At 32.9% G+C, this 27,306-nt stretch overlaps 1 protein-coding gene across 1 annotated transcript in view; it reads right to left on the reverse strand.

Annotated features, from left to right (window-relative positions):
• Positions 1 to 11,462: 11,462 nt before the first annotated feature.
• LOC129232473 (helicase domino-like) overlaps positions 11,463 to 27,306 on the reverse strand; it is a 295,627-nt gene continuing 279,783 nt past the window's right edge. The window contains exons 42-43 of the mRNA XM_054866621.1: positions 20,412 to 20,591; positions 11,463 to 12,728 (exon numbers count right to left, since the gene is read on the reverse strand). Of these exons, the coding sequence (XP_054722596.1) occupies positions 11,997 to 12,728; positions 20,412 to 20,591 (912 nt within the window). The 3' untranslated portion in view covers positions 11,463 to 11,996. The remainder of the gene's footprint in view (positions 12,729 to 20,411; positions 20,592 to 27,306) is intronic.

Below are 27,306 nucleotides of genomic sequence, written 5' to 3' on the forward strand. Positions count from 1 at the left end.
CACCGTGGAACCCCTGGCATGGATTCGCGGACCCCGGGGGTCTGCAGACCGATGTTTGGGAAACTCTGAATTAGTTCATTTACATTCCTTTATTTAATAATTCCCTTATTTAACTCCTTCCTTCATTTATTTTCCTATTAATTTGCTATTTTATTCACTCATTTAAATTATTTTCGTTTATTCTTTCATTTTCTTCTCATTTGTTAATTCACTTTTTTATTTACCCATTTATTTGATGAAAAATTCCTTCAATCATGAAATTAAAAACAGTTCATTAGAAAAATATTTCATTTTTCACTTTGCCCCATGAAAAAAAAAAAAAAGATGAAAAATTTCCACCTTTTTTGTGAGGCACAAATTTACTGCTAAAAATAAAAAATAATATTCCATTGCAAGTTTTATCGTAAAATATATTGGTCTTCCTTCATGTACCGTAATTTTCAGAAAAAAATTCCAATTTGTTCATTTTGAAAAAAAGTAAGTTACCTTAAATGTTTCACTTTGCCTCCATATACAAAAAAAGACGTGCAAAATATTTAATTTATTCACATATCACCATTATCAAGATAATTTACTTTGTAATTACTAAAAATCAAGTATATTCGATTGTCATCGCTGATTAGTGTTTAATGTTAAATAATTGCAAATTTCATCACCAGAGTCAGTGGCAGATTAATCATGTCGCAGTTGCGAGGAGTCCCCATGACATTAGGGCCCCTTTCTTTTATTTAAGCCGAATTTTTTGAGGCTTACGTTCAATTAATTCCAGCAGTTCCAAATCCTCCAGCATAAACAAGTCGTAGTTGCGTTGTTGTCCGATGTCCGCCATCTTTAGTAGCTCGCTGTCGGAAGTTAACTCGCCGAAACCGAGGGGTTAGATTTGGAGCTGAAAAACCTGTTCACAACACGGCGTTAACTCCAATCCGCGTTGGTTAATAACGTCAACCCTTCGATTGGCAGGTAACCCTTGGACCCCAGAGTTACTCGCGTTGGTTGATAAGAGCGTTAATATGATTGGATAATCTCTAGAAAAGGAGAGTCAGAGGAGACATAATTCATTTGTTTACATTTTTCCAAATGAAGGATGTTAATGGTTAAATTTTTACATAAAAGAACAAGAGGTCATTATCAGTAGTTGGAAAAGTTACATTTCTTTTGTAGTGAACTACAACTACTTTAGTACAAATGTAGTTAACTACAATTACTTTTTTCAAAATGTAGCAACTAAAAATACTTTTGAAATGTAGTCGCTACTTCACTACTTTTTTTTTTTTTTAAAGAAATAAATAAAAGCATACACATACTTACCGTTTGAGGATTGAATCAAAAAATTCTAAAAATGGTTTATATTGATAAATTGGCTCATTTCAACATGGAATAAAACATAGAATTATTTAATCTTTCTATTCTTTACTGAGCCAAGCTGTCAATCCAAACATTTTTTACTATTTTTACGAATATTCGCTGCAAGAAACACTTAAAAGTTGAAAAAATTCAACCTTTAAATTTTTAATAATTTCCTGACATTGAATATTTAATTCAAGAAGTGCAACTCGGTTATTTGAAAATGTAGATAGATGCAGTCATAATTTGATTTAAATTTTACATGGACATACATATACATAAAACTGATTTAGATGAGGAAAAACATCTTTTAAACGAAAGAGAAAAACTTTAATTTTTATTATATTAGTTAATTTTATAGGAACTTATATTTTATAGGAAATAAATTGATCTTAAGCTTCAAACTAGGGGTCCGGACCTGGAAACCATCTCTTTTCTTACGCCACTGCTAAAATGAATTACAAGCATTTTTCAATTTTACCAAATAACTTCAAAAACTTCCAATATTTAATAATTGACTTTTATTATGTTAATAATCAACACTCAATCAGTAAAAAAGAAAAAATATCCCAAACGGTACTAGAGTATTTAAAATCAAGTATTAATAATTATCAGAAATGTGAAACATAACTAAAAATGCTTACTTTTCTTCAATGTGCAATTTTTAAACAACAGTGGACTCTGGCTAGAACGATTTGATTTACGCGAAATGGCTATATAGCGAGTTTTTCTCTAGCAACGAATTTTGGAACTGACGCGAATTCATCACCCGTAACACGAAAATTTTTGAAACAGAATCGCAGGGCTTATATGCTTTACCCACCTTCTTTATTGGATACTAAATATTAGATTCGTGAATGAACTTTTTCTTTAGCATCACTGAAAGCGGAAGTTCCCCCAACCATACTAGTCGAAACATTGCATCATTGATGTACAAATCGCCACTCTGCATCTTTTTCATTCTAAATATGAAGTTGATGAAACATAATTTCACATAAGCGAGCTGTTTATCTGAAGTTTGAAAATGGAAGGAAAAATCGAAAGGACAACTAAAGAAATATAAAGATTTTCGATATGCTTGAAATAAAAGGTGCATTGAATATAATTACTGTATCTACTGTACACTGTACAGTACTATTGTTGTGCTGCATTTTATTATTGCTGCTAACTATACCTACCATAGTGTTTCAATTTATGCCATTCTCTCTCATTGATTTTGTGAATCCTAACAGTATTTTTATTCAAAAACACAGCTTTTTTTTAAAGTACAGTAAAAATTTCAGTTCTCTATGCTTAAATTCATTAATATGAAGTTAAGAAATTGGCTAAAACAATTGAGGGGTGTTTTCAACTGTCTAAAATAATTGTTATGTTCATAAAAAATCATACAGATACCCTTTTCCACAACCCGAAATTTCAACTAATCGACGTCTTGTAACGCATCCCTTGTGTAAGTTGAGATTCGACTGTATATGCGGATGACATTGATACCGAAAGCTTTTTGCTGAACGGAAAAAGTTTGAGTGAAACGGAAAAACTTTCGTTATCATACATTTCTATAACACTTTAATATTTATTGTTAACTGGCCAGGGCAGTTCAATATCATCTTCTTCTACAACACTTAGAGTAGCTCCCATATTAGGTGGATATTGGCACAATAGTTTTATTGATATATAAAATGTTCATCCACTGGACATTCTCTGCTGCCAGAAAACAAAAACCGATACTAAATTTGCAGTTAACGCTTATTCTTTTCTTCCTAAGCCATGCTCCATGTAAGACAAATATTGGGGAAATGTGAAAGTTTCGATATCAAACATGGGCTAATGGCATCAAACAGATAGAACGTATGAGGTCAGCTCGTATTTTTCAGAATCTTACGAATCTGATTGTTGTAAGTTTTACTCGCATAAATCCTGCACAAGTCATATTCGTTTGAAAACTCCTTTTTTTTTAAACTTTATTAAAAAGTAGTTTTTAGAAATCGCTACAAACTACTTTTTTTTGTATCGAACTACTCGCTACTCTGTTTTTACTACAAACTACTAAAAAATGTAGCTACTACAGTAGTGTCGCTACTTTTAGCATTCTACTTCCCACCACTGGTCATTATTCTAAGACTAGAAAGTCACCCGTCAAGATATGACGGGTGAAAACTGCTTCCCTTCTACATTTGAACGAAGCAGTTGCCTGTTTGGTGATATTTTGATAGTTGAAATTTTAACCCTAATTCCACTAGATTAACCCTAAACTCCAGTGGATATCGTTAATTTTCAACAGTTTTTTCGTTATTTCATTCCTCTGAAATGACAGTCTTACCAGTAAAACAGTTAAGTTACTGGATTGAGTTCAACCTTGTAACAATTATCAAATTATCATACCGTGGCATGAGTTTCATTACTGAAACACATAGTTACTCCATCATCGGCTATTATTTATATGAGAATATTCAAATCTAAATGAAAAAAAGGAACAGTTGCTGTTGCTACAAACCTAATCTGGCAGCATCGTGAAGACCATGCATATTGTAATCCCAACATTAGGATGCTGCAAGGTTGGGCTTTCCCAAATGATACTTTAGTAAGGTTGTAGGCACTTGGAACTGGTTACTGAAAGAGGCTGTAAAGAGCAAAGGGGTGAATAGTTTTACGAGGGCATTGATCTTCAGTAGGAACCAATAAATTAACTAGAACCAGTCGTAAAAACAAATTACCACCCTACGGCCAGGGTTAAGGCAAAAATACATGCAATAAACCAACGGCCCGATTACATAATTCAGAGACCGCAGTTTCGTCTTTGTTATGGACTTGTCAGTCTTGAATTGACAATACTCGAGCAGGAGGCAATGTTTTCTCATTGAAGCCGAGATTACCAACAAACTGGTAGCTAAAATTAATTTAACATAAATACAAAGAGAGAAACTGCAGTTTCTGGATATTTTACCAAGCTGTCAGTATATTGTGTGTAGTTCTGCCTTAGCTCTGACTTAAGGGCCGTAACCTACTACTTTTTACCCAAGCTTTTACCTTCCATTTCAAGTTGAATCAGATCATTGCTTGCGGACTCTTGCTGGCTTGTGTGCTAAGAAAACCTCGCTTTCTTGCTAGAATTGTGCACATAGTAGTAAAAATAACATTGCCTCATTTTGACTTGTAGTAACAGATAAATAGTTGCTTTCCTGGTTACTAATGTACTTTTCCTGGTTTTAAAATATAAAAAATTGCATTTTTTCCTCAGATTTGAGGAAGATTAAATCTCTGGTCTTCCCCAAGATGTAAAAATCCAGGCTTTAGAGTTTAAAAGATATCTAACGCTAAGTTTTTCCAATTAAATTTCATTCAATAGAAAGTTTGAACCGTATTTTCAAAAGACACTTCTATTAGAAAAAAATATATAAAACCAAAAGAATAATGAAAATTTAATCTTTCATATGGAAAAGGTACTAATTAAGTACTTAAACCAGGGTTGCCACAGAAGTTCAAGAATGAAATTCCCCGACATTTCCAGGTGGTTTTGAGAAAAATTCTAGGTTATCGATGTCCACCTTCATTTTGCAACATTAATATATTCATTTCAAATTTTGATAAAACGTACCTCATATTCATACTTAACAAACAATAGTTACCAAATTTAATTTACTCAAGTTGAAATAATCAAAAATAGGGTGATTCAAAAAAACTTTTTTCAGCTGAGTACAAGAAACCCTTTATTTTTTTTAGACTTACTAATAGAAATGTGTTGTAAAAGTTTTAGCTTCTTACCTAATTTTAAGAGGGTGCTCAATGATCCCTTAATTTAACGTTAACCGTAGCATAGAAAAAGTTACAAATTTAGAAACATTTAATTTCCCCAACTTTTTTTTTGTAAATAATTATTTTATTGCAATGTATAAGCATATTACAAGTGTATATTATAATATGTAGCAGTTTTTTCAGTTCAATGTACTTTTTTAACCCCCCTCCCCATACGTATGAAGTTAGTGGGAAGGGGGTTGAGCACCTTCTTTCAGTTGAAATAGGAAGCTATAATTCTTCCAGTTTATTACTATCCACAAGTCTAAAAACATTGAGTGGTGTCCTGTTATCTAGGAGAAACTTTTTTTTTATGTGTATTTTTGAACCACCTTAATGTACTCACATAAGAGAAACAAGTCACTGTAATAAAGAATGAAGAAATAATGTAAATGTAGCATATCTTCTTTTCAATCGCGAGGAGCCACTGCCTTACATCAAGTGAAATAATGGCAAAATAAACAATTGTGACATCTGTATCACAAAAAAAAAAAAAAGTTCATTGCTAATAGTCTGAACTAAAAACTTATGAAACATAAACTGTTCAATTATTGCCTTCCACCCTCTCTTCCAGTCCAGTACATTCACTGCGCTTTTAGACTTTGGCCTGTAGAAAAATGGTGCATCTTTTAGCTCTACATATATCCCCTATTTGTTGCTCATAAAGCAAGGGTGCTCCCCCCCTCTCAATATTTCAGAACGCCTTTGTGCTTTATTTTTTACCCTCTTTTTTTTCTTCATTTGTTTTTTAAAAATATTTTATTTACCTATTTATTTCATTATTTAAAAAGAAAAGTTCTGCGCTCACTTGCTCCGCCAATGAAATACACACACACAGAATAAAAAAATAAAGTAAAATAAAATAAATAATTTAAATATAAATAAATCAATAAATAAATTTAAATCAATAAATGAATTCAAATAAAAATAAAATCAAAAAATCCAACCAAAAATTTTGGTGGCTCAACATGTGCCATAATCCCTTCTGTGGACACCCTTGAAAGTAAAATTTTGAGCAATGATCACAAAACTCTCTGATGTGCAGATTTTTTTTTCAAAATCGGATTACTTTTATTTTCAAAGAAAGAAGCGCATTGAAACAGTCATTAAAGATCACTACCAAAATACTAAAAGATTAGCGATACTCCTGTAAAAAAAGAAATTTTCTAAATTTAAAATTGTCTAATGAACTAAATTCACAGAACAAAACTGTTTAGAAGAAAATGATTTCATTGATTGAATTTAAAGAAATAATATAAAACATGAAAAGATTATAGCAGCTCATTAAGAACTTCTGATGAAACTCGCAGACAAAACAATGTGCCCCAGTACTCAAAATAGTAATAACAAAATCAAAAAATAGAGACATAAAATACCTTCTGCGCATGTCCGCCAACTGCTATGGCGCGGCAATGCTATAGAGTTGATAAAAAGAACAGGGGGAAGGAGAAAGTCGGAACTAAACAAGGAAGACAGAAATTATTTTTGACGCCACCGCACTAAGAATGATCAGAAAATAAAAGAAATTCCCCTGACATTTCCAGAAATTTGTTATTCATTTTCCCTGACAATTCCTGGTTTTCCGGGTGAATGGCAACCCTGTTAAACTTTTAGTTGCTTTTATTTTTGATGTGCTCTGTAAACAGAACGAAAACTAAAAAATACAAAAAATCCCGTGATATGAGGATTTTTTGCAACGTTTTATATATTTTTTTTATCGCGTTCAGCCTTTGAGGGTTTGTAGCAGTTTTTAAAAATTAAAATAATTTTAGCTTAATTATTTTCAAAAGCAGAAAAAAATCATATGAGGGGTCATTTTTAAGTTTGCAGAATGGAGGACAAAGATAGTAAATAAAAATGCAATATTATTTTTCTTTTTTAATATATTCACCTGCTACTCTAATGCAATTCTCAGATCTATTAATAAATTTGCTTATACAGTAGACCCTCGTTTTACGCGGGGTTACGTTCCACGGAAATACCAATCGAAGCCGCATAAACTGAGATCTAATAATCGTGTTAAAATAGGGGTTTGGTTCCATTGGTTTCATTCTAGTGATGACTAATTGTATAATAAGTTTAATGTGTATTTACATCGACTTTTATGCACAACATGCATAAAGAAAACATTAATTGATTTCGTGTTCTGTTTATCAAGAGGAGCTGGCTGTAATAGTCTTTTGGCAGTCATTAAGAATTTTTCTCTAATTCTTTGCAGAGCATTAACGCATCCATGATCACTTGCGTCACACATTTCCATGATAGAATCTTCCTTCACTAACAGATCATTTCTATTGTGTACGAATGGCTCAAAATTTTCAATGTGAACGTTTTTGGTTGTGCGTCAGTATCCTCGTTAGTTTTGGCCTCCTTGGTCATTCCTAAAAGCTCTTCTTCCAGTGAGTTCTGAATTGTGGGAGTTTAATAATTTTACTTCTGGAACCAATAGCATAAAATGTCTCCAAAGGCCCAAGCTTGATTATTAGTACGCCAAATGCAGTTGATTATGCATAATCTGCAATCTTTAGGAGTATGGATTTAGAAAAAGGGGAAAATGTTATTTGTTTGCATTTCTGCATCCGCGTAAAACCAAATCTTATCCGCGTATAACAATGCATTGGGCACAAGACAATGTTCATGTTTGTTTTTAGAATACTGATGAGAAAAATAAAGCATTTAAAAATTACAATTTAGTGTTATATGGGTGTGGCGTACGGATCACCATGACATGGATGATGATTGTTTGGGTCGGGATTTGAACCACGAACCTTTGTGATGCTAACCCAGTGCTTTAACCACTGAACCAAAAGGACCTCAAGGTTTGGGGGCAAAGTTAGGTTATGTACTCTCTGACGTACGCCACATGGGGAAACCAGACTTGTGAGTCGAAGACAGCCAATTTTCCGTAAAAGTTTCATAAAAATAAAGTAAAAACTTATTAGAGTTATTATCATGCATTTTTAACAGTGTGTTCAACAAAAAATTCCTATCTTTTAAAATTCAAGTTATATCAAAACTGAGTAGTATTAAATATTCAAGTTTTGTACCGCGCAATATCGAAACCGTGATGTAGAAGTAGTAGGGACACCTGTAATAGTAAAACATTAACTATTTTTTGCATTTATTTCAACATTTCTAATCATTAAATGAAGGGATTTACTCTTACTCCAAAACAAGTACACATAATTTACACTGAAATATATTCTGTAATCAAATGCACTTTTAATTGCACACGGAAATGGCATTAACATACGCACTTTTATTTAAGAAATGACATGAAACATGGTTGAGTCTAAAACTTATCTTGTTAAAAAACTAACCTCTTTTCGAGAGGCAAGAAGAAAAAAAACTTATTTAAAAAAAGATAACAGGTAATACAACAGGTGATAAAAGCAGGGCTCCCAACACATTTTAGCCATAGAAAAGGGTAAAAGAGGACCACTTTGAATCAAAAAGAGGACCAAAGAGGACCAGTTAGGATTAAAAAGAGGACCTTGGGAGGACCATTCATAGTTAAACCCAGGGTAGCACCAAAAGGCAAATTAGCTGCCTGGCAATAAATACCTGAAGATAATTCGTTAATTAACCAAAATAATGATTTTTAATGATAAATCCTTATCACCTTCTGTATATCTGAACTTCTTATCCATTGAATTATATTATTCAAACAAACATTTGGATGGGGGGAGGGGGGAGTGACAAGCAAGCATGTGACTGACCATCTTACAGAGTAACTTTAATTGTAAAATAAATTTTCTACTACTTAACAGGTAAAAACTGGCTAGTTAAAAATAATCACCCAAGTGACCAATCAATCAGTGCATACCTAATAAAGACCTTTTAGATACAGTTATTACAGTAAACACCTTAGTACATAGTAGTTTACTAAAATTTTCACATAACCAGTTTAAAGAGAATTCATTTTGATATAAGGTACCGCAAGACAAGAAGATATAGTTTGGAGGCCAGGAGGTCCCCCTCCCCCTCCACAGCCCTTGGTTTTTACACATATTTCCAGCCAAAATATGGTAAGTTTATATACATATGAGAGTTTATGACCAAACACCAAAGCAGGAGGTAATTTCTGGCTACGCTACTAACTGACTAAGTTCAAAAATATTAGAGGTTTGCAAATCATTTATTAGTATGCTAAGTATCCAAATCATTTCTTCATATGTGTGTATTATTTGTTCGGGCACCAAAAAAATATTGTAACTGTCTTGAAGTACATATAAAAATTAGTGAGAAAGGAAATTTTTTTATTAAAGTCACCATACCCAAAAATATACAAATGCTGCTTAAGCGATAAATACACTGAATGTAAATTTGAGCCTGCTTTTACTGGATAACTTAATGTAATAAATAAATGTGTAAGTTTAGATTTATAGAGCTATATTTTCAAATTGAAAATACTCATTATGAGTACTTAAAAAATAAGGATACAAAGTTTTTTAATTTTTAAAAATAAAATTAAATAGAAAAATTTGAGGTAGCACATGTCAAAACAGCTTCCAATTTTAAAAAATATTAAAATAATTACAAGATGCAAAAGGATTGAAATCTTGCACAAGGGAATCAAATTTTCGCGAAGTATGTTCACTGTTGGCATACTTTCCAAAAAGAAAAAAAAAATATTCTCTAAAACTAAACATGACTAAAATTGAACATAAAATATGCTATAGTCTAGGATTGCATATGTGAAAATAACATTCGATTGCGCAAAATATTAAAAATATGTACAAGATGCAAAAAGATTGAAATCTCAAAGACAAGAAGCAATTCCTAGCGAAGTTCGAGTAAGTGCAATGCTGCTATGGTTCCAAAAATAAGAAAGTTTATTATCTTTTAAAATTAAGCAAAAATAAGCTATTCTATGATGGCGTATGTCAAAAATAACTTCCGATTGCCAAAAATATCATAACATTAACAAGATGCAAAAAGATCGCGAACTGCGAGTAAGTTTAATGTTGCCATGGTTTCGAGAAAAAAAAAAAGTAGTTTATTACCTATTAAAATTAAACAAAAAATAAGCTAATCTATGGTGGCGTATACCAAAATAACTTCCGATTGCCAAAAATATCAAAATATTAACAAGATGCAAAAAGATTGAAATCTCAAACACGACAAGCAATTTTCCGCGAAGTGCGTGTAAGTTCAATGTTGCCATGGTTTTGAAAAAAAAGTAGTCTCTTATCTATTAAAATTAAACAAAAAATAAGCTAATCTATGGTGGAGTGTGTCAAAATAACTTCTGATTGACAAAAATATCAAATTATTTACAAGATGCAAAAAGATTGAAATCTCAAACACGACAAGCACTTTCCGCGAAGTGCGAGAAAGTTCAATGTTGCTATGGTACCAAAAATATAAAAATTAATTGTCTACTAAAATTAACCAAAAAAATAAGCTAATCTAAGGAGGTGTTATGTCAAGATAACTTCCGATTGCCAAAAATATCATAACATTAACAAGATGCAAAAAGATCGCGAAGTGCGAGTAAGTTCCAATGTTGCCATGGTTTCGAAAAAAAAGTAGTCTCTTATCTATTAAAATTAAACAAAAAATAAGCTAATCTATGGTGGATTGTGTCAAAATAACTTCTGATTGCCAAAAATATCAAAATATTTACAAGATGCAAAGAGATTGAAATCTCAAAACCCAGCAAGCAATTTTCGGCGAAGTCCAAGAAAGTTTGATGTTATCATGGTTCCGAAAAAAAGTTTATTATCTACTGTAATTAAACATAAAATAAGCTAATCTAAGTTAATGAATGTTAAAGTAACTTCTGATTGTCAAAAACATCAAAATATTAACAAGATGCAAAAAGATTGAATTCGCAAACACAGGAAGTAATTTTTCGCGATGCTACATATCAACACAAGTTCAGAAAATTGCACTGATGAAACATTCTTGATTTTTTTCATAGTGCGTACGAACCCGTGAAAAATATCGGTAGCAAAATGCTTTGATTTCACGTCATAACTCTTCCCCCAAACTTCTCCATTTGCTAGATTTCCATGTTACAGCGGTGGGAGGAGGAGTAATGCCGTCAATCTGAAGCGAAATAATACCAGAAAGTCAAGTTCAATAGAAAAACGGCGCCGCGGCAGCGTGTTCGTGCTTAACATAAGTCAGCACACAGTATCTTTTAATGTAATGAAAATTTTTAAAATCTGATTTTTTAGTAAAAACAATACAAAACGGACTAAACGGACCAAAATGTTAAAAAGCGGTCTAAAGCGGACTTTACCCTAAAAAACGGACTTTGGCGGGAAAAGCGGACCATTTGGGAGCCCTGTAAAAGATAACAGGACAAGTATTTATCAAAGAAGAATGCATTTTATTCCACTTGCATCATAGCTGTACATGAGATGAGAATATTTCTAATGAATGACATCAGTAACAAACAATTATGTTGAAATATACAGTGAAATGAAAAATGATACAGAAATTGACAAAATACAAACGTTAGAATTTATTTAAATATTACTTCCACTGTGGAAGTAAAAGGAATGAAGTTTGAAGTTTATCAAGTATAATGCTGAAAATTTTTCTCCAGTTCGAATGATTATTTTTTTTACACATCAATGAATTATTTATAACAGAAAATGGGGGAAATAAATAGCCTGTATGACTTATTCCATGAACTTCAAAAATATGAATACTAACCACAATGTAAAATATGGCCATTGTAACTGCCAAAATGTGTCAGCATATGAAACTACAATTTCAACAAGATAAGTAGTGTAAACTAACAAAACAAAAATTCCATTTGTGGAATTTACAGTTCATTTTTATAAAGAAGCTCAATATTTCATTTTATCATGAAATGCATAAAATTTGTTTTGAAATGCATAAAATTATTTTGGAGGATTTCGCAACCTCATTGTGTAAGGAGATGCCTTCTGTTGCTGCGCAGCCTGCTGTGCTGCTTGTTGCTGCTGTTGCCTTGCTGCTTGTATAGCAGCTTGAACTACTTGAGCTGTAGTTGACGCTGTTTGAGACGTTGCGAGTGAAGCTGGTATGGAAAGAGCAGTACCAGAATTAGATGTAGACACACTGTGCATGACAACATGAGTAGATTCAGCAGACATTTGTGGTACAATAGTTCCAGCAGAGGATAGAATGCTGGAAGCCTGAGCTGTACTCTGAACAGCAACAGGCTGAGCAATGTTGATGGTAGAAGCACTCTGCGAAAGCTGTTGCACTCTTGTCTGGCCCGGTTGAATGGTGGTAGACACAACTTGTGATTGGGGTGTTACGAGCGATGAATGGGGTGATTGTTGAACCTGAATCTGAACTTGTTGCTGGCCTTGAGCTTGAGAAGCAGCAGCTCGTACAGCAAGAGTGACAGCTTGTTGGGCAGTAAGACCTGATGTTGATGCTGCAACTTGTTGAAGAATTGCCGCAGTTTGCTGCTGACCCACAACTACTGCAGGTGTGCCTTTCAAAACACCGCTTGTAGTTAGAGTAGTAGATGGTAATGTTGTAGTTTGAGCTTTTACAGAACCTGTAGCAACTCCAGGCTCACCCCGTAGAGTAGAAGTGTGTTGCTGTTGTACCCCTGGAAGACTAGGAGTAGCTGTAACAACCTGTAATTAAGGAAACAATTAAAAATATAGTAATGGCATCTACAACTTTCAAAGCTTTTTTAACAATACTTCTCACAGTGGAAAAGGCGAGCAGTAACATTTTGTGAAGAATATTTTCTAGCAAAAGTTACATGAATATCATAAGCAAGATTTATAATCTCTTCTGCAAAGCTGAAAAATGTATACAGGTAAGAAATAGCAAACCAAATTTTTGAGAATGAAATGGTAATGAATAAATGGATCACTTATGAGAAGTGATCAAAATACAAAATCATAATGAAAAAAGAAAAAATATAGTTCAAATACATTGCTTTCTTATCTATTCATCCATTAACTGAGGTAATTATGACCCAAGTTCAACAATCCTGAAAGTTACCAAAGTAAAGTATCAAAAAATGTAACATATAATAACTTATATTCTATTCTTTTTTAACCGAAAAAAAAAAAAAGTGCCATTCCATTAGATTATCTTAATTGCTTATCATTGGCAAACAGCAAGCACAATCACACAACTATCCCAATTACTAAATAAGTGTAAATAGCAAGGCTAGATTTGTTAAAGATTGGTTACTCAGACCAAATGGAGAAGGTGTTAAATTACCTTAAAACAAATTTTGAAATATAATGGCAGAAAATTTAATTTTTATGCTAAGTCCTTCATGTCATTCAAACTAAATGTACTTGAACTTTCATGGCTGTAAGTATGACAGGTTTAAATAGGCAAAGTAAATGAAGAAGCACACACTTTTTATGTGAACAATGTACAATATTATCAGTTTATTGAAGACGTGAAAGAAGCTAAGCAATCTGCCAAAAGAACAATGATGCATTATCGTCGTTTGAAGTGCTTCGACATATGTAATGTTGGTGGCATTCATAAACTAATAGCTCCTGTTTCTACAACAGACCCTGTAATTAAATATTACGTATGAAATGAAGATATGTTTGACATTCTTCATGAAATACATGTCTCCATTGGACATGGTGGAAGAAATAGAATGGTGAACAGGGTGGCGACAGGAACTGTGAAAAAAAGTTCCCTGACTTTTCCCTGATTAAGTTCACTAAATTTCCCTGATTTACGTTACCAATGATAATGGTTTTCTTTCTTTGCTTTACTTGAAATCCATTGTATGTTTGTATAAAATGCAATATTTTAAACGTTTTAAGTTATGTAAAGTTGTTGAATTAAAGATATATTTTAAAAAGATGCTACTTTTTTTAATAAAATGGTTTTAAAAAAAAGAGACAATTTAGGGGGGGGGGGGTTGGGGGGGATGACCTACAAAACATATATATTAAATTTTTATACAATTTAAAGATTATAGAAAATTAAAAAAAAAACTTTACTTCCAGAAACCACTTAGCATAAGAATTTAAGAAACTATTAAAATTACTTTTAAAAGCACGTGTATTTATGATAGTTCAAAATAATTTCAATTACTTTTTAGTTCTAAGTTTTCAAACAGTATAATAATTGTTGCAAGAATAATAAGTAATAGAGAAAGAATAGAAGTAATGTAGTTATTCTTATATAACTAATTCACATATTTATGCAAAACAGATGAAACCATTTGACAACCATTCATAGGGAGCTTTTCTCTAATCAAGAACATAGGTTTTAATGAATGAATACAGCATTTTAACAATAAAAAAATAAATCTATTTTCTTAAGTACACAAGTTAACTCTATTTCAAATGATTTCAGTATGTAACGAGAAAAAATCTTAGATTGCTTTTGTAACAAACAACTTTGAAATGCAAGGGGGAAAAAAAGGGGAAAAAAAGCAATTAGTTAATTTCAAAATATATAAAAGAAGAATACAACTTGGTTATAAAATTAAAGAATCACCAAAGTCTGAAAAAAGAAAACCTTTATAATCTGCGGTGACAACAAATAGTATAACGGCAAAAAACAAAGTTTTTTTAATTGAAAGTTCAATTTTAGCAATTAAATTAAAAATGCAAAGAAATAATAACTTTTAAACTTTTATAGTATTGATTCAAAAAGGAAAGATTTCTTCTTGAAATCGTGATTACAGTACGCTAATTACTTCGAGACAATGGAATAAAGGCAAAGGAGCTAAGGCATAATTGAAGGCTTCCTCTTTGCCTGTATGGTTGTTTATTTTACGTAGCATTGAAAGCGTAAAAGGAAATTTCAAGCTAGGTAAAATAAACAACCTAACAGACACAAAAGCAATCTTAGGAAGTTTATCCTGTGGTTAGTAAGTAAGATTCAATACTTTGACGTTGAGGAAAAAAGATGCACAAATATGCGGCAGTGTATAATCGCACCTCATTACTTTTACTTTTTTTTTTTTTTTTTTTGGAACAGATAATTAGCGGAAAATGCGCAGGGAATTAAAAGTACTTAAATTTTGTAAAGCAAAAAAAAAAAAAAAATTTTTTTTTCTTCAAAAAATCAATTTTCCCTGATTTTTTGTTATTTTTTTCAAAATTCCCTGATATTTCCCTGATTAATAAAGTTCCCTGACCTTTCCCTGATCTCCCTGATCTGTCGCCACCCTGGTGAACGAAGCTCAAAAAAAAAAAAAAAAAAAAATACAAAAATGTCACTCAGGAAGCTATAATGTTATATCTTCAGCTGTGCAAGTTGTGCCAAATGAAGTTAAAATCTGGTAAAAAAGGTATTGTGATCAAACCGATTTTATCAAATGAAAAGAATAGTTGTTGCCAAGTAGATTTGATTGATATGTAAACTAATCCTGATGGCAATTATAAATTTATTCTCGTATACCAAGATCATCTGACGAAGTTTGTGCAGCTTAGACCCTTGAACAGTAAAACTGCTGAAGAGGTCGCTAAAGTGCTGTTGGACATTTTTTGCATATTCCGATCCTCGTCAATTTTGCAGTCCGATAATGGGAGGGTGTTTTCCAACAAAGTGGCTGAAAATTTAAAATCTCTATGGACAGGATTAAAAATAATACACAGGAAACCACGTCACAGTCAAAGCCATTTAGCGTGGAAAGAGCAAACCAGGATGTTCAAATTATGCTCATGACCTGGATGAAGGACAAAAATTGTGAAAAATGGTCTGAAGGACTTTGATTTGTTCAGCTAATGAAAAACAGAGCCTACTATGATGGCATAAAACGTTCACCATATAAAGCAATGTTCGGCTGTGATATGAAAGTTGGTTTGAAGTCATCTGGTCTCCGGAATGAAATAATTGGTACTGTCCTTAGCGAAGAGCACTTAGAGGAACTAATTAAGAACATGAAAGAATAAGAACAAAGCCTCAAAGAAACTGAAAGTAAAGAAGAAATGGTATTCAGTGCTGAGTGTGAACTATGCAAAAACATAAATGGATTATGTGATTTATGCTCTAAAAAAAATAACATAAGTAATAATAGAAATGAAGCAAAAGCAAACTTAGCAGAACAGGCTAAAAAATTGATATCTTTGTCCAATACTAAGTATCCACCTTGCAAAGTTGGTGATAACGTAAGAGTTAAAATTCCTGATGTAGATAGAGGCAGGGGCGACTTTAGAAATATTATTTTAACAATTCTTGAATGTAATGAGAATGGGTTGTATAAATTGGGTAATGAGAAAGGAACAATTCCTGAAATGTTTTCAAGAAATCAATTTACTGTATGTGAATTCCAATTTGTAAACATTGGGGATGTTTCAGATGAGAACAAATCTTTACGGCAACTTGCAAACCTACAATCAACTTCTGGTGGTCAAGAATTCAAAAAATGCCACTGTAAAACAAAATGTGGCACCAAAAAATGTCTTTGCAATGCGGCAAATATTTTATGTAACTCTAAATGCCATTCAAGTTTATCTTGTAATAACAAATAGAAGTTAAAAATATCTCTGATTATTTTAATTTGTATTCGTATTAATAACTTAATGTCCTTATTCATCGATTACTTTTAACTTTTATTTTTATTGATAACTTGATTTACTTTTATTTGTGTACTACCTATACCTACACGTATAAAAAAACTTAATATATAACTTAACGTCCTTATTTATTGATTACTTTTATTTTATGTTTTATTGATAACTTAATATCTTTACGATTTACTTTCATTTGTGTACTACCTATAACTATAAAAAGTTGCTTCATAAAAATTTAAAACGTAACTTTGGACTTTAACCGACTGGTGTTGGTTAGACCCAGTTTTACCCAGTTAAAGCGGGAAACATTAGGAGCTCTTCGGGCTTTAGCCACAAGGCGTTGCTAATCCCCGCTTTAACCGGTTAAAGCTAGGGTTGCACGCTATTCTTACTTTATCCGAAACACATACACTTTTGAATACTTGCTACGCTGGTGGGGGAGGGGAAGCATTCCAGTGCCCGGGTTGAATATTTCAGAAATCTAGAAACGCCTACCCATAGGTAATGAAAAACTTGATATTTTCAACGGAAAACTGCGTGTTTGAAGTAATTATGGGTAACAGAATCAGAATATCATATTAAAATTTGTAACAGTGTTTCTTAACTGAAAATATAATTTATAAAATAAAAAATGCCTATAATTATGGGATACCCTATTTTCTGTTTTTCTAAATAATTTCAACATGATGTTATTTTCTTATAAATTAACACTAACTTGTGCTTCACGTACTATTTATTATTATACACATATACGAAACATATATGATACACGTTTGAGGTAGTGAGAAGCAAAGGGATGCAAGTGGCAGAATTAAAAATTTGGAGATAACCAGTACAAATAGTAGGTGAACCTCTTCCTCTGTCTTGGGGCAAGAGATTGTACTAGTAGCCCTAGTAGCTGCTGCTGTACAGCATGATTTAGAAAAAAATGAAAGCCTACCTAGGATCTGATCTTTAAACGTGTTTTACTCGAAACTTAACCCATTAAACGCCGCTATATAAACTACATAAAAAAATCTAGAAAAATTTACTATTTTCATAAAAGATACATATTAATAGTACATTGCAGTTGAAATTTTCAAAAAAACTGCAACCGTTTAGAAATTATAGGTTGTTCCCGTAGTGGGAGCTTTGGCGCTTTGAAGGGGGAAAACATCCGCTGCCTCAACTGCGTTCGGTTTCGTTTCTATTTCTTTTTCCGATCGCGTTTTAAAAGAGCCGCTTCTCAAATATTATATTCTTGCTCTTTTATGAAGAAATATAGAAATCCATCACACAAAAATGACGTACGTAGGTGTATCTGTGCTATATTCCAAAATGGGAGCTATATTTCATTTGCATTTCAAGCAAAATGAGAAGCACTGAAAGTAAACAAACTATAAATAAAAAAAAAAAAAATTTACTCAATTTATTGATCATCAACTTTTTTTTTGAAAAAATCCGGTACAGTATTGATGCAGCATTACATTGAATTTTTTATGCTTGGTTCGAGTGTTCTTTTTACACTATTTACATTGAGATTGTTTTTCCGCGTTTATAATAAAATATTTTACTTCATCAAAACTTACAGTAGAGTTTACTGGTCCGCAAGGCCCTAACTGGGGATTTACGTAATCTTCCTTTGAACTTTTCATTAAAGTTGTAGTTATATCCCTTAAAAATGTTAGTTGCGTCATTTCCCCCTGGAACTCTTTGTGCATTCTCCAGTCTGTTACTACAGCCATATTTCGTGTGTTCGTAAAAAAAAGGCCACCACCATCTTTTTCCTTTGATACGAGGCCTGTACGTTCTTAGATATTGATCTAAGAGATCATACCACCCATATTTTTATTATGTGAGGAAATTAAATGCGGTTGAGGCAAATCCATTCTCTTTTTTCTTCAGAACACCATCTTTTGACAATTACTAAGGGAGCTTCCGTCTGAAAATTCGAAGCTAAACATACTATTTTGTTATCTTTCCATTTTACACACTGATGTTCTCACAGTTTGAATGGATTTGAAACACTCTCTTTCATTTGTTACTAATAACGTATTTGTACTGAATATACTGTCTTTTAGTATATTTTCTCTTATCAGTCAAACTATCTTGAGAATAGTGGAAACATTAACAAAACATAGTTCCAAGAATCCTTTTGCGAAAGACCCGAAAGAAGTACACGTGCTTCGTGACATAGGTTGCCCCTTTCTGCCTAGCAGCATTCCTTTCTTCATTGTAAGCCCTTGCACATAAAAGAGGAAGAATGCTACCGGTCCCCGCCAAAGCTCCTGCTCCGGGAGCAAAAACTTTAAGCGCTTCTAGCATTGCTTTAAACTAATCGTTTCATTCCGGGTTTTTTGTATGTTATTTGTTAGAATATTTGCTTTAAATATGCAGAGCACTTGAAACAAATTAAAACTCCAATAATTTAGTTTTTTTTTGTTTTTTAAATTTTTGTAAAAAATTTTAAGTTCCATTTTTTGAAAAAATGTAGAAAAATGTATAAAATTCAAATTTTTTACTGAATTTTTTTTATAATATACTCCGTTTTGTTAAAATTCACATGGAATGTATTTTTTATAAATAGCTCCAACTTCTTTATGAAAAAAATTTTAAAGTAGATGTTCCCGCAATGGGAGCTTTGGCGCTTAATGGGTTAAAATAGTTCACTTGCATCCCTTTGCTTCTCACTGCCTCATTTGTAAGTTCAATTATGCTGCAAGGATGCCACAGCTACCCCCCCCCCCAAGAACTATGGCGTACTCCCCCAAAAAATCTCTAAGCCCCCTTCCATAAAAGGGAAAAATACCCCTCAAAACAGTCCCCATTCCCCCTCCAAGAAAAAGAAATTCAATGGTGGAGTCTGCCCCATGACCTTCCTAGATGGTCATCCATATATACTGCAAGAACTTATAATGAAACTTAAAGGCAACATATAAAGATAACAATTTAAACATAACAAATTTTTACTCATCTTGACATAGTGTCAGCTGTCATAAAAAAAAAAAAAAAAGAAAAAAACCCATATATGCTCTTATATTTTATCCTCATCTTACCACAAATACTTGGGACAAAAATAGGAAAATGTCTCTAAGAACTTAACCAATTTCAAAGGGGGAAAAAAGCTAGGTTTGTCATAAAACTAGATTATCCCAATCCAATAAAAGATAATAAATGATTTTGATCAAGTGAAGCAGACTATCAGGTTGGCAAAATTGCTTTGCTATATCAGCATTTTAAAGCTTTTTTTTTGGCAAGTTTACAAGAAAATGAAAAACATTTGACAGTAAATGTTATGTAAATACTGACTTAAAATGACCAATTTTTAAAATACTGAATTTTACTGACTTTTACTGACCAGTTTTATGCCCTGGAATAGGGATGGAGATGATTAATCAATCATTTTACAGAGCTTTTTAAAAAAAATTCTCTGTAACTACAGAAACTTGCTTTTACGAATATATTTCATTTTTTGTTTTCCAAGTTTGTTGCAGGCATATTTGTATGCACATTAAATTAAGATTTTCACTTTTTGATAGTATTGATGAAATTCTGTTCTGTGTCTGCCATGACCATGCAGATGATCTGCGAGAAAGTTGCACATAATCTGCGAGAACGTTGCACATAATTCAGCTGTCTTAAGACATGGATGGTGCTTTGCCCATGTTTATGATTCTTAAGACTTTAAGGTAATTGTGTATAACTAACATTCAACTGTAACTAACATAATGTTGAAAATTAAGCGGGATATACACCAATTCCAGACCACTCTGTATATTAACTTATGAGCAAACATAGCAGACTGATAATGTTCTTATTTTGACTTACTACAGGAAGATTTTGTGGTATAGCTTTCATAGCTTGTTGTATCTGTTGTACTGTCATTGCAGCAGGCAATCCTTTTACTTGCTGAGTAGTTCCAACTTGAGCATTATGTTGAACAATTTGTACAGCATTCATTGGTGCAGAAAGTGATGATGCAGTTATTCCAGTACTTTTGCTAGGTACCTAAAATAAATAAAAATCAGGCATGAGTTGCAAACACAAAAACAGTTTAAAATTTTCAGCAGATAGTACACAATCATATTTTATTCACAGAGACACAAAAAACTGAACTATATATGAGAATGTACATAATTAAGTACTTTGACAAAAAAAAAAAAAAAAAAAAAAAAAAAAAAAAAACTTTGCAGAAGGTTTCTCAAGATACATAATTTGCAAAGATATAATATTGAATATGTAGCAATTATCCATGAACATCCATATCATGGATACTGATGTACAGGAGCACACATATCAGGTAATGAGAAGCAAAGGGATGCAAGTGGCAAAATTAAAAATTTGGAGACAACCAGTACAAATGGTAGGTGAACCCCTCCTCTGTCTTGGGGCAAGAGATAATAGCCCTGGTAGGTGCTGTTGTATAGCATGATTCAGAAAAAAAATTCAGTGAAAGTCTACCTAGGACATAATCTTTATATGCATTTTACTCAAAACTAGAAAATGTTCACTTGCATCCCTTTGCTTCTCACTGCCTCATATGAAAGTTTGTCAATGGTGGCCAAAGTAATTATAAGCAAGGCTGGATCTTTTCGTTTTCTTTCTTTTTGTTGGGGAAGAGGGGGGGCGGGACCAATTTTGACATCCTTCATACATAGTCTCAATTTTAAAGTCATAAAATTCCAATAAATCTTGCGTCAATAAAAGGAATTTAAAAAGAGTATTAACATATCTTTCGTATCAAAAGCAAGAAGTTTAAGTACACTTTCATATCATTAATATGACCTTCTTTTTGGTCTTGCCAAAAGGGTTATGACAAACTTCTGAATTGGCACTTAGGCGGTCACTTGAGCTTGCTATATCTCCAGCATGGGTTCTGGTTTGCTTCCCCTCCCTCTAGATCTGTTTCAGGATATGAGCCATTTTAACTCGTAATTGAAGTAGTTTTTACCATGCACAAACCATGAATTAGTTTTTAAAATATTGCTAATATTAAAAAAAAATAATAATTTCAATTTTGACATCTTGAATTCAAATTATGTTTTTTGCAATCACGAGTGTGTGTATGTAGGCATGTGTGTTTGTGTGTGGGGGTATGCGTGTTGTGTGCAGGGGTATGTGTATGTGTGTGTAGGCATGTGTGTTTGTGTCTGTGTGCAGGCATAAGTGTGTGAGTAGTTGTGTGTGTGAATGTGTGTGTACCCAGGTAGCACAAACCATCGGATTTATGTCGGAGAAAGGTTGAAAATGCATCGCAATGGTTGAAAATATGTTTTGGTTAGATATTGGTTTTTTCATACGCTCATCCGATCATTCGAAGCATCGGAGGATGGTTTAAAACTAACCTATATCCGACTAAACGCATTCCCAACTTATTTCTAATCTTCAAACCTGTTTCACATTTACGCCAATTTATTGCAAGCTCGTTGCTGATTTGCGCGTTTTGCGAAGCGTGCGGAATGCGTCCCATAAGCCCCCCCCCCCGCCTCTGCAGTCTTGTTGAGACCCAGGATTTGAAAGGGGTGAGGGAGGAGTGCGCCGGGGGCATAGCCATTTTCTTTTTCATTCCAGGATCACATATACACATTCACATGTGTCGTACTTGCTCACGGGGAGTGTTCAATCCTCGCAAGTACTCAAGTCTTCCAAAGTAAATCAATTCATTTTTCCAACTATTTTTCTTTCTTTCAATAAATTTAAAACTAAGATAAAAGATTTGTGTGTGTGTGTGTGATTATTAAATGCATTCTACTTTTATTCGTTTTCCAAGCTTGACAAATCATTGTAGCTGTGCAGGCCCAGATTTTTTCGTTTTAAACTGCTTGAATTTTTTCTACAAATGTGTTTTGGCAGGGGTTTTTAGGGGGAGGCTGTTTCTAGGGGTTCTCTTTTTGGGGGATCTCCGATGAATTGAAATTCTTAAAATTTTTGCGTATTTGAACTGATTTTTTTTGATAGCTGCTTTAACTAGTTTTCTAGAGAATTTTCGTGAATGCTTAGAATTCGTTTCAGAATTTCGTGTTGTTCCTTAGTTTAACTTTTGTAATTTTAAAAGCCCAATAATAATAAAAAAATACTTTGCTAAAATTACACATGCAATTTACCATAGAAATAAAATTGTGTCTTTGATTGAACTTTTCTCTTTGACGGATAAAATACATTAAAATTCCTTCCCTAAAAATAAAATGAAAAAACAAATCAATGAAAATGAACTTTTGAATGAAATGGGAGAGTGTAATAGTTCGGCAAAACAATAAAATAAGTACTTTTCATGATATTCAAGTTTAACCCACGTCATTTTAATTCTTATGAAGATTTACTAACTGAATGTGTATGTTTTATTTATTTATTTATTTTTTAATTCTTCTTTCAGGTCAAAGCAAATTTGAACCTTCAAACAAGCTGGGTTATTTATCACGGCAGAATTTTAAAGTCAAAAATTCTATTCTGTCTTAAGAATAACCTTGCTGGTAATTAATATTTCCTGAAAAAGAAAAAAAGAAACTAATGTATGCTTATGTAGATAATTTTTTAGTAATTATTCCGAAAAATAAAAGGTAAGAATTATCAATATCTTAAATTTTTGTTCATATTTTATTGAAACGTTTGTAAATGATAGGGAAATGATAAATTGTATGTCAAATTCAGCCACTTTATCATTTTATGTTAATATGACTGAAAAATTATTCTTTACACTCGCTCTTCTAAGAGCACCTCGTGATACTTATTTTATTAATGAAATGCTACAGTTAAAGTAGATAACATTGGAAGACAGTTGGTTTAGCGTTGAAATTCATAGTGGAATAACGTTAGAAAATGTAGGTTAAGCATTGTTTTTCTACATCAAAATTATGTTTGGAAATTGTTAGTTTACTGTTGTGTTTTACATTGGAACAACATTAGAAAATGTTGGTTAAGCGTTGCTTTTTACATCGAAATTACGTTTCTAAATGGTTAGTTTACTGTTGTATTTTACATTGGAATTACATTGGTTGAACGTTGTATTTTACATCGAAATTACGTTTGTAAATGGTTAGTTTACAGTTGTATTTTACATTAGAATAACGTTTGAAACTAACCAATAACCAACGGTTGGATAGTTGTTTTCTGATGTACCGTTTTAAGGTATGTTCCGACGTAAGATGCCGACGTTGGTCCGATGTAATATGATAACGTTGGGCCAATGTTCGTGTGCTAGCTGGGTATGTGGGGGGGGGGGGGGGTATGTGTATGTGTGTATAGGCATATGTGTTTGTATCTGTGTGCAGGCATGAATGTGTGGGTAGTTGTTTGTATGTGTGAGTGTATGTGTTTGTGTGTGCATGTGTAGGTGTATGTATGTGTTTGTGTATGTGTATGTGTGTGTATGTGTTTGTGTGTATATGTGTGTAGTTGTGTATGAATGCGTATGTGTGTAGGACATGGATGCAACCTGGAGACGGCTTTCGCTACAGGGGCAGCTTCGTGAGAAGCCGGTCGACGGTGCAACGGGTGGCGATGGGAAAATAAAATCAAAGGACATCAAAACAGTCAAATGAGAACAATAAGCAATCGTAATTGCTCAAAAAAAAAAAAAGAAAAAAAAATATTTGAATTTTGACATCTTGAATTCAAATTATGTTTTTCGCAATCACGAGTGTGTGTATGTAGGCGTGTGTGTGTGTGGGGGGGGGGGGGGGGGTATGTGTGTTTGTGTGTAGGGGTATGTGTTTGTGTGTGGGGGTATGTGTTTGTGTGTGGGGGTATGTGTTTGTGTGTGGGGGTATGTGTATGTGTGTGTAGGCATGTGTGTTTGTGTCTGTGTGCTGGCATAAGTGTGTGGGTAGTTGTGTGTATGAATGTGGGTGTGGGGGGGTTATGTGTATATGTGTGTGTAGGCATATGTGTTTGTGTCTGTGTGTAGGTGTATGTGTGTGCGTGTAGTTGTGTATGTATGCGTGTAGGACAAGGATGCAACCTGGAGACGGCTTTCGCTATAGGAGCAGCATCGTGAGGAGCCGGTGGACGGTGATGGTGCAGAGAGTGGCGGTGGGAAAATAAAATCAAAGGACGGCAAAAACAGTCAAATAAAAGCAATAAGCAATCGTGATTGCTCAAAAAAAAAAAAATGCTTTAAATATTCTAGTAATTATCTCCTGAAGAAATTATTTTGTATCCCCATTCAATACAAAGCATATTGAGAGCAAAAATGTAACTGTATTTTTTAGAATAAATGGTTTTATTTGATTGTATTGATCGGCATGGTTGTACAAAATGCATTAATGGGACAAAAAGTATCTCTGAGCAGATTATGTGCTTGAAAACATCATTTGGTGTAAATAATAGTCATGTTGATAATAGAAAAATGTGATTGAACAAAATATTCATAATGCAAAAACATTTTTTTAAAGATGTGACTGGTTGTTCAGTCAACAAAAAAAAAAACATACTTGAAATATTCTATTAATTATCTCCTACAGAAAGTATTTTGTAGTTGTTGTTCAGTTACGAGTTACGTGTTCAGTTGTTCAGTCAGTAGTTGTAGTTCAGTTGTTTTTAATCAGCACTTTTTTCTGTGAACTCACAGTTTGGCAAGACTGACATTTTAACCACGGCAGAAAAAATGGTCCAAAGAAATGTAAATATATGTTGAAAGAATTGAGTAAAAATTTTAACTTTTGACCCCAAAAGCAGAATACTACTAAATTTGCGACGTATCTCTGCAGAACAATTCTGTTCAAATGTGAGAGGAAACTCAGGCAAATTTTCTGTATATCGTCGCCTCAGAGCAACAGTAAGATATCTTAGTTTTATTTCTGGGATTAGATATCTTACTGTTGCTGTGGGGCGATTCTACAGATTTTTTTTTTTGATTAGAAGAAAATCTTTGATTTCTCAGAAATAACGACTATTAGGCAGAAACTTGCAAAAAATGTTGAATTTGATAAGTCATCTGCAGAAACTTTAGATTTACTTTAAAATTAAAAAAATCTGCAGTTTCTGCAGAAATTTCATATTTTAAGTCAGAAAAGATTCTAATTTTTCCAGCATTTTTGGTTCTCCTTTTCCTTATTTTTCCAATTGACCTTCACCACTGCAATTTCCTCCATAAATGTTTGTCTTGAAAACATACAAACATTGAAACACGTCTATCACTGAAAATTGCGTGTCTTGTTTGAGACTTCAATACTTTTTGCATCCTGAAAATATGTTAATTATTTAGAAACTTTGAAGTGTTTTAGTATATGCTACCCTAACTCAACTCATTTTATTATTGCTCTCTTTAGTAATTTATTTATTTATTAACATTATTTTAATTGTTCCTTTATGCCATGTAAAATTAACCAAAAAAAAAAAAGTTTTGACACCTAGGTGCGGATTTTTTAAATAAAATTGTGTTTTTTTGCCCTTTTTATGCATTTGAGAAAGCATATAAAATATTTTTGGAGAATCGCAATTGGTTTAGGTTGCACCTGTATGAAACGATTTTGGTCCCGATTTGTGGAAAAGGTCCCATTGGTTGCTTGTGTATACTGTATACAATGCTTGAAGTACTTGCAGAATAATTTTGGTCAAATGATTTTACACTGCAGAACATCATCAAGTATTCTGCTTTGGGGCTTTTGACTACCGTATTTTCCTGCGTATTATCCGCGGGCGGCCTATAATGCGAAGGTCCTAAAATCAGCCTGAAGAAAAGAAAAAGCTTTGTATATTCCGCAGCAGCATATTATACGAAGTAAAAAGATAAAGTTTGAATTTAACATACCATTTGAGCAACTAAACTAAAAACATGAAAAAGTAATTACTTTGGAGGCATAATCAAAATTAAACTGAAATATAATCTAAAATATAATGATTTCTTTTTGAAATCTTGATTATAGTACGCTAATTACTTGAAAAAAAAGAGTCAAGACAAAGGAGCAAACTGTCTAATCTTGTGCAAATGGCTACCTATTTCATTATAATCTTGCTTATTTTACATGACCTGAATCCCCAAGAGGAACACTTAAGCAATGTAAAATAACCAACATACAGGCAGGCAGCGAGGAAGAACTTGCATGCTTCGTAAAATAAACAACATTCAGTCGGCGTACAGTCTTGATCGGTGAATCCTACTGTAAAAATATTGAGGTTCAATACGCTGGTGTTAAAAGGAAGAAAAAAAATCACAGATAATCCGCGGCTGTGTATAATCCGCACCTCATCCTTTTTTAGCAAATAATCCGCGGATTATACGCAGGAAAATACGGTAGTTTTTAGGTTCAGTAAAAAAATATGTCTTTTTAAGAACCTGAATTTTTTTCAAAGAAAATATGGACTTTTAAAGGATAATGGGAGTCTTATTTGAGATTTTTGAACACTAGTTGTCCATTTAAAACAAGTTTCACAAGAAAAGTCATGTTTGCTACGTTTACCAGTTGAATATGTAGCATGAAAATGTGCTTGAGTCAAAAAGATGAATGTGGCAAATAACAGTTCGCTTTATGAGACTTCAAAATAAATTTAATCATCTTTTAGGCATCTCTTTCGAGCGGAATTGACTTAGGGTTGCCATCAAAATTTTACTTGGAAATAGTTGCTTCAGTAGCCTGAAACTTAAAAATAGTCGCCTAAACAGTCTCCTCAGAGGAACAGTTAGTTGCATTTTGAATCTGTGAAGTTGCTTTTACCAGTAAACTTTTTTAAAATTTGCTAACTCAAAAACTACATTGCATGACACAAACACACAATACAACATCTT

Source organism: Uloborus diversus, chromosome 1 (genome assembly GCF_026930045.1).
Source record: "Uloborus diversus isolate 005 chromosome 1, Udiv.v.3.1, whole genome shotgun sequence".
NCBI lineage: Eukaryota > Metazoa > Arthropoda > Arachnida > Araneae > Uloboridae > Uloborus > Uloborus diversus.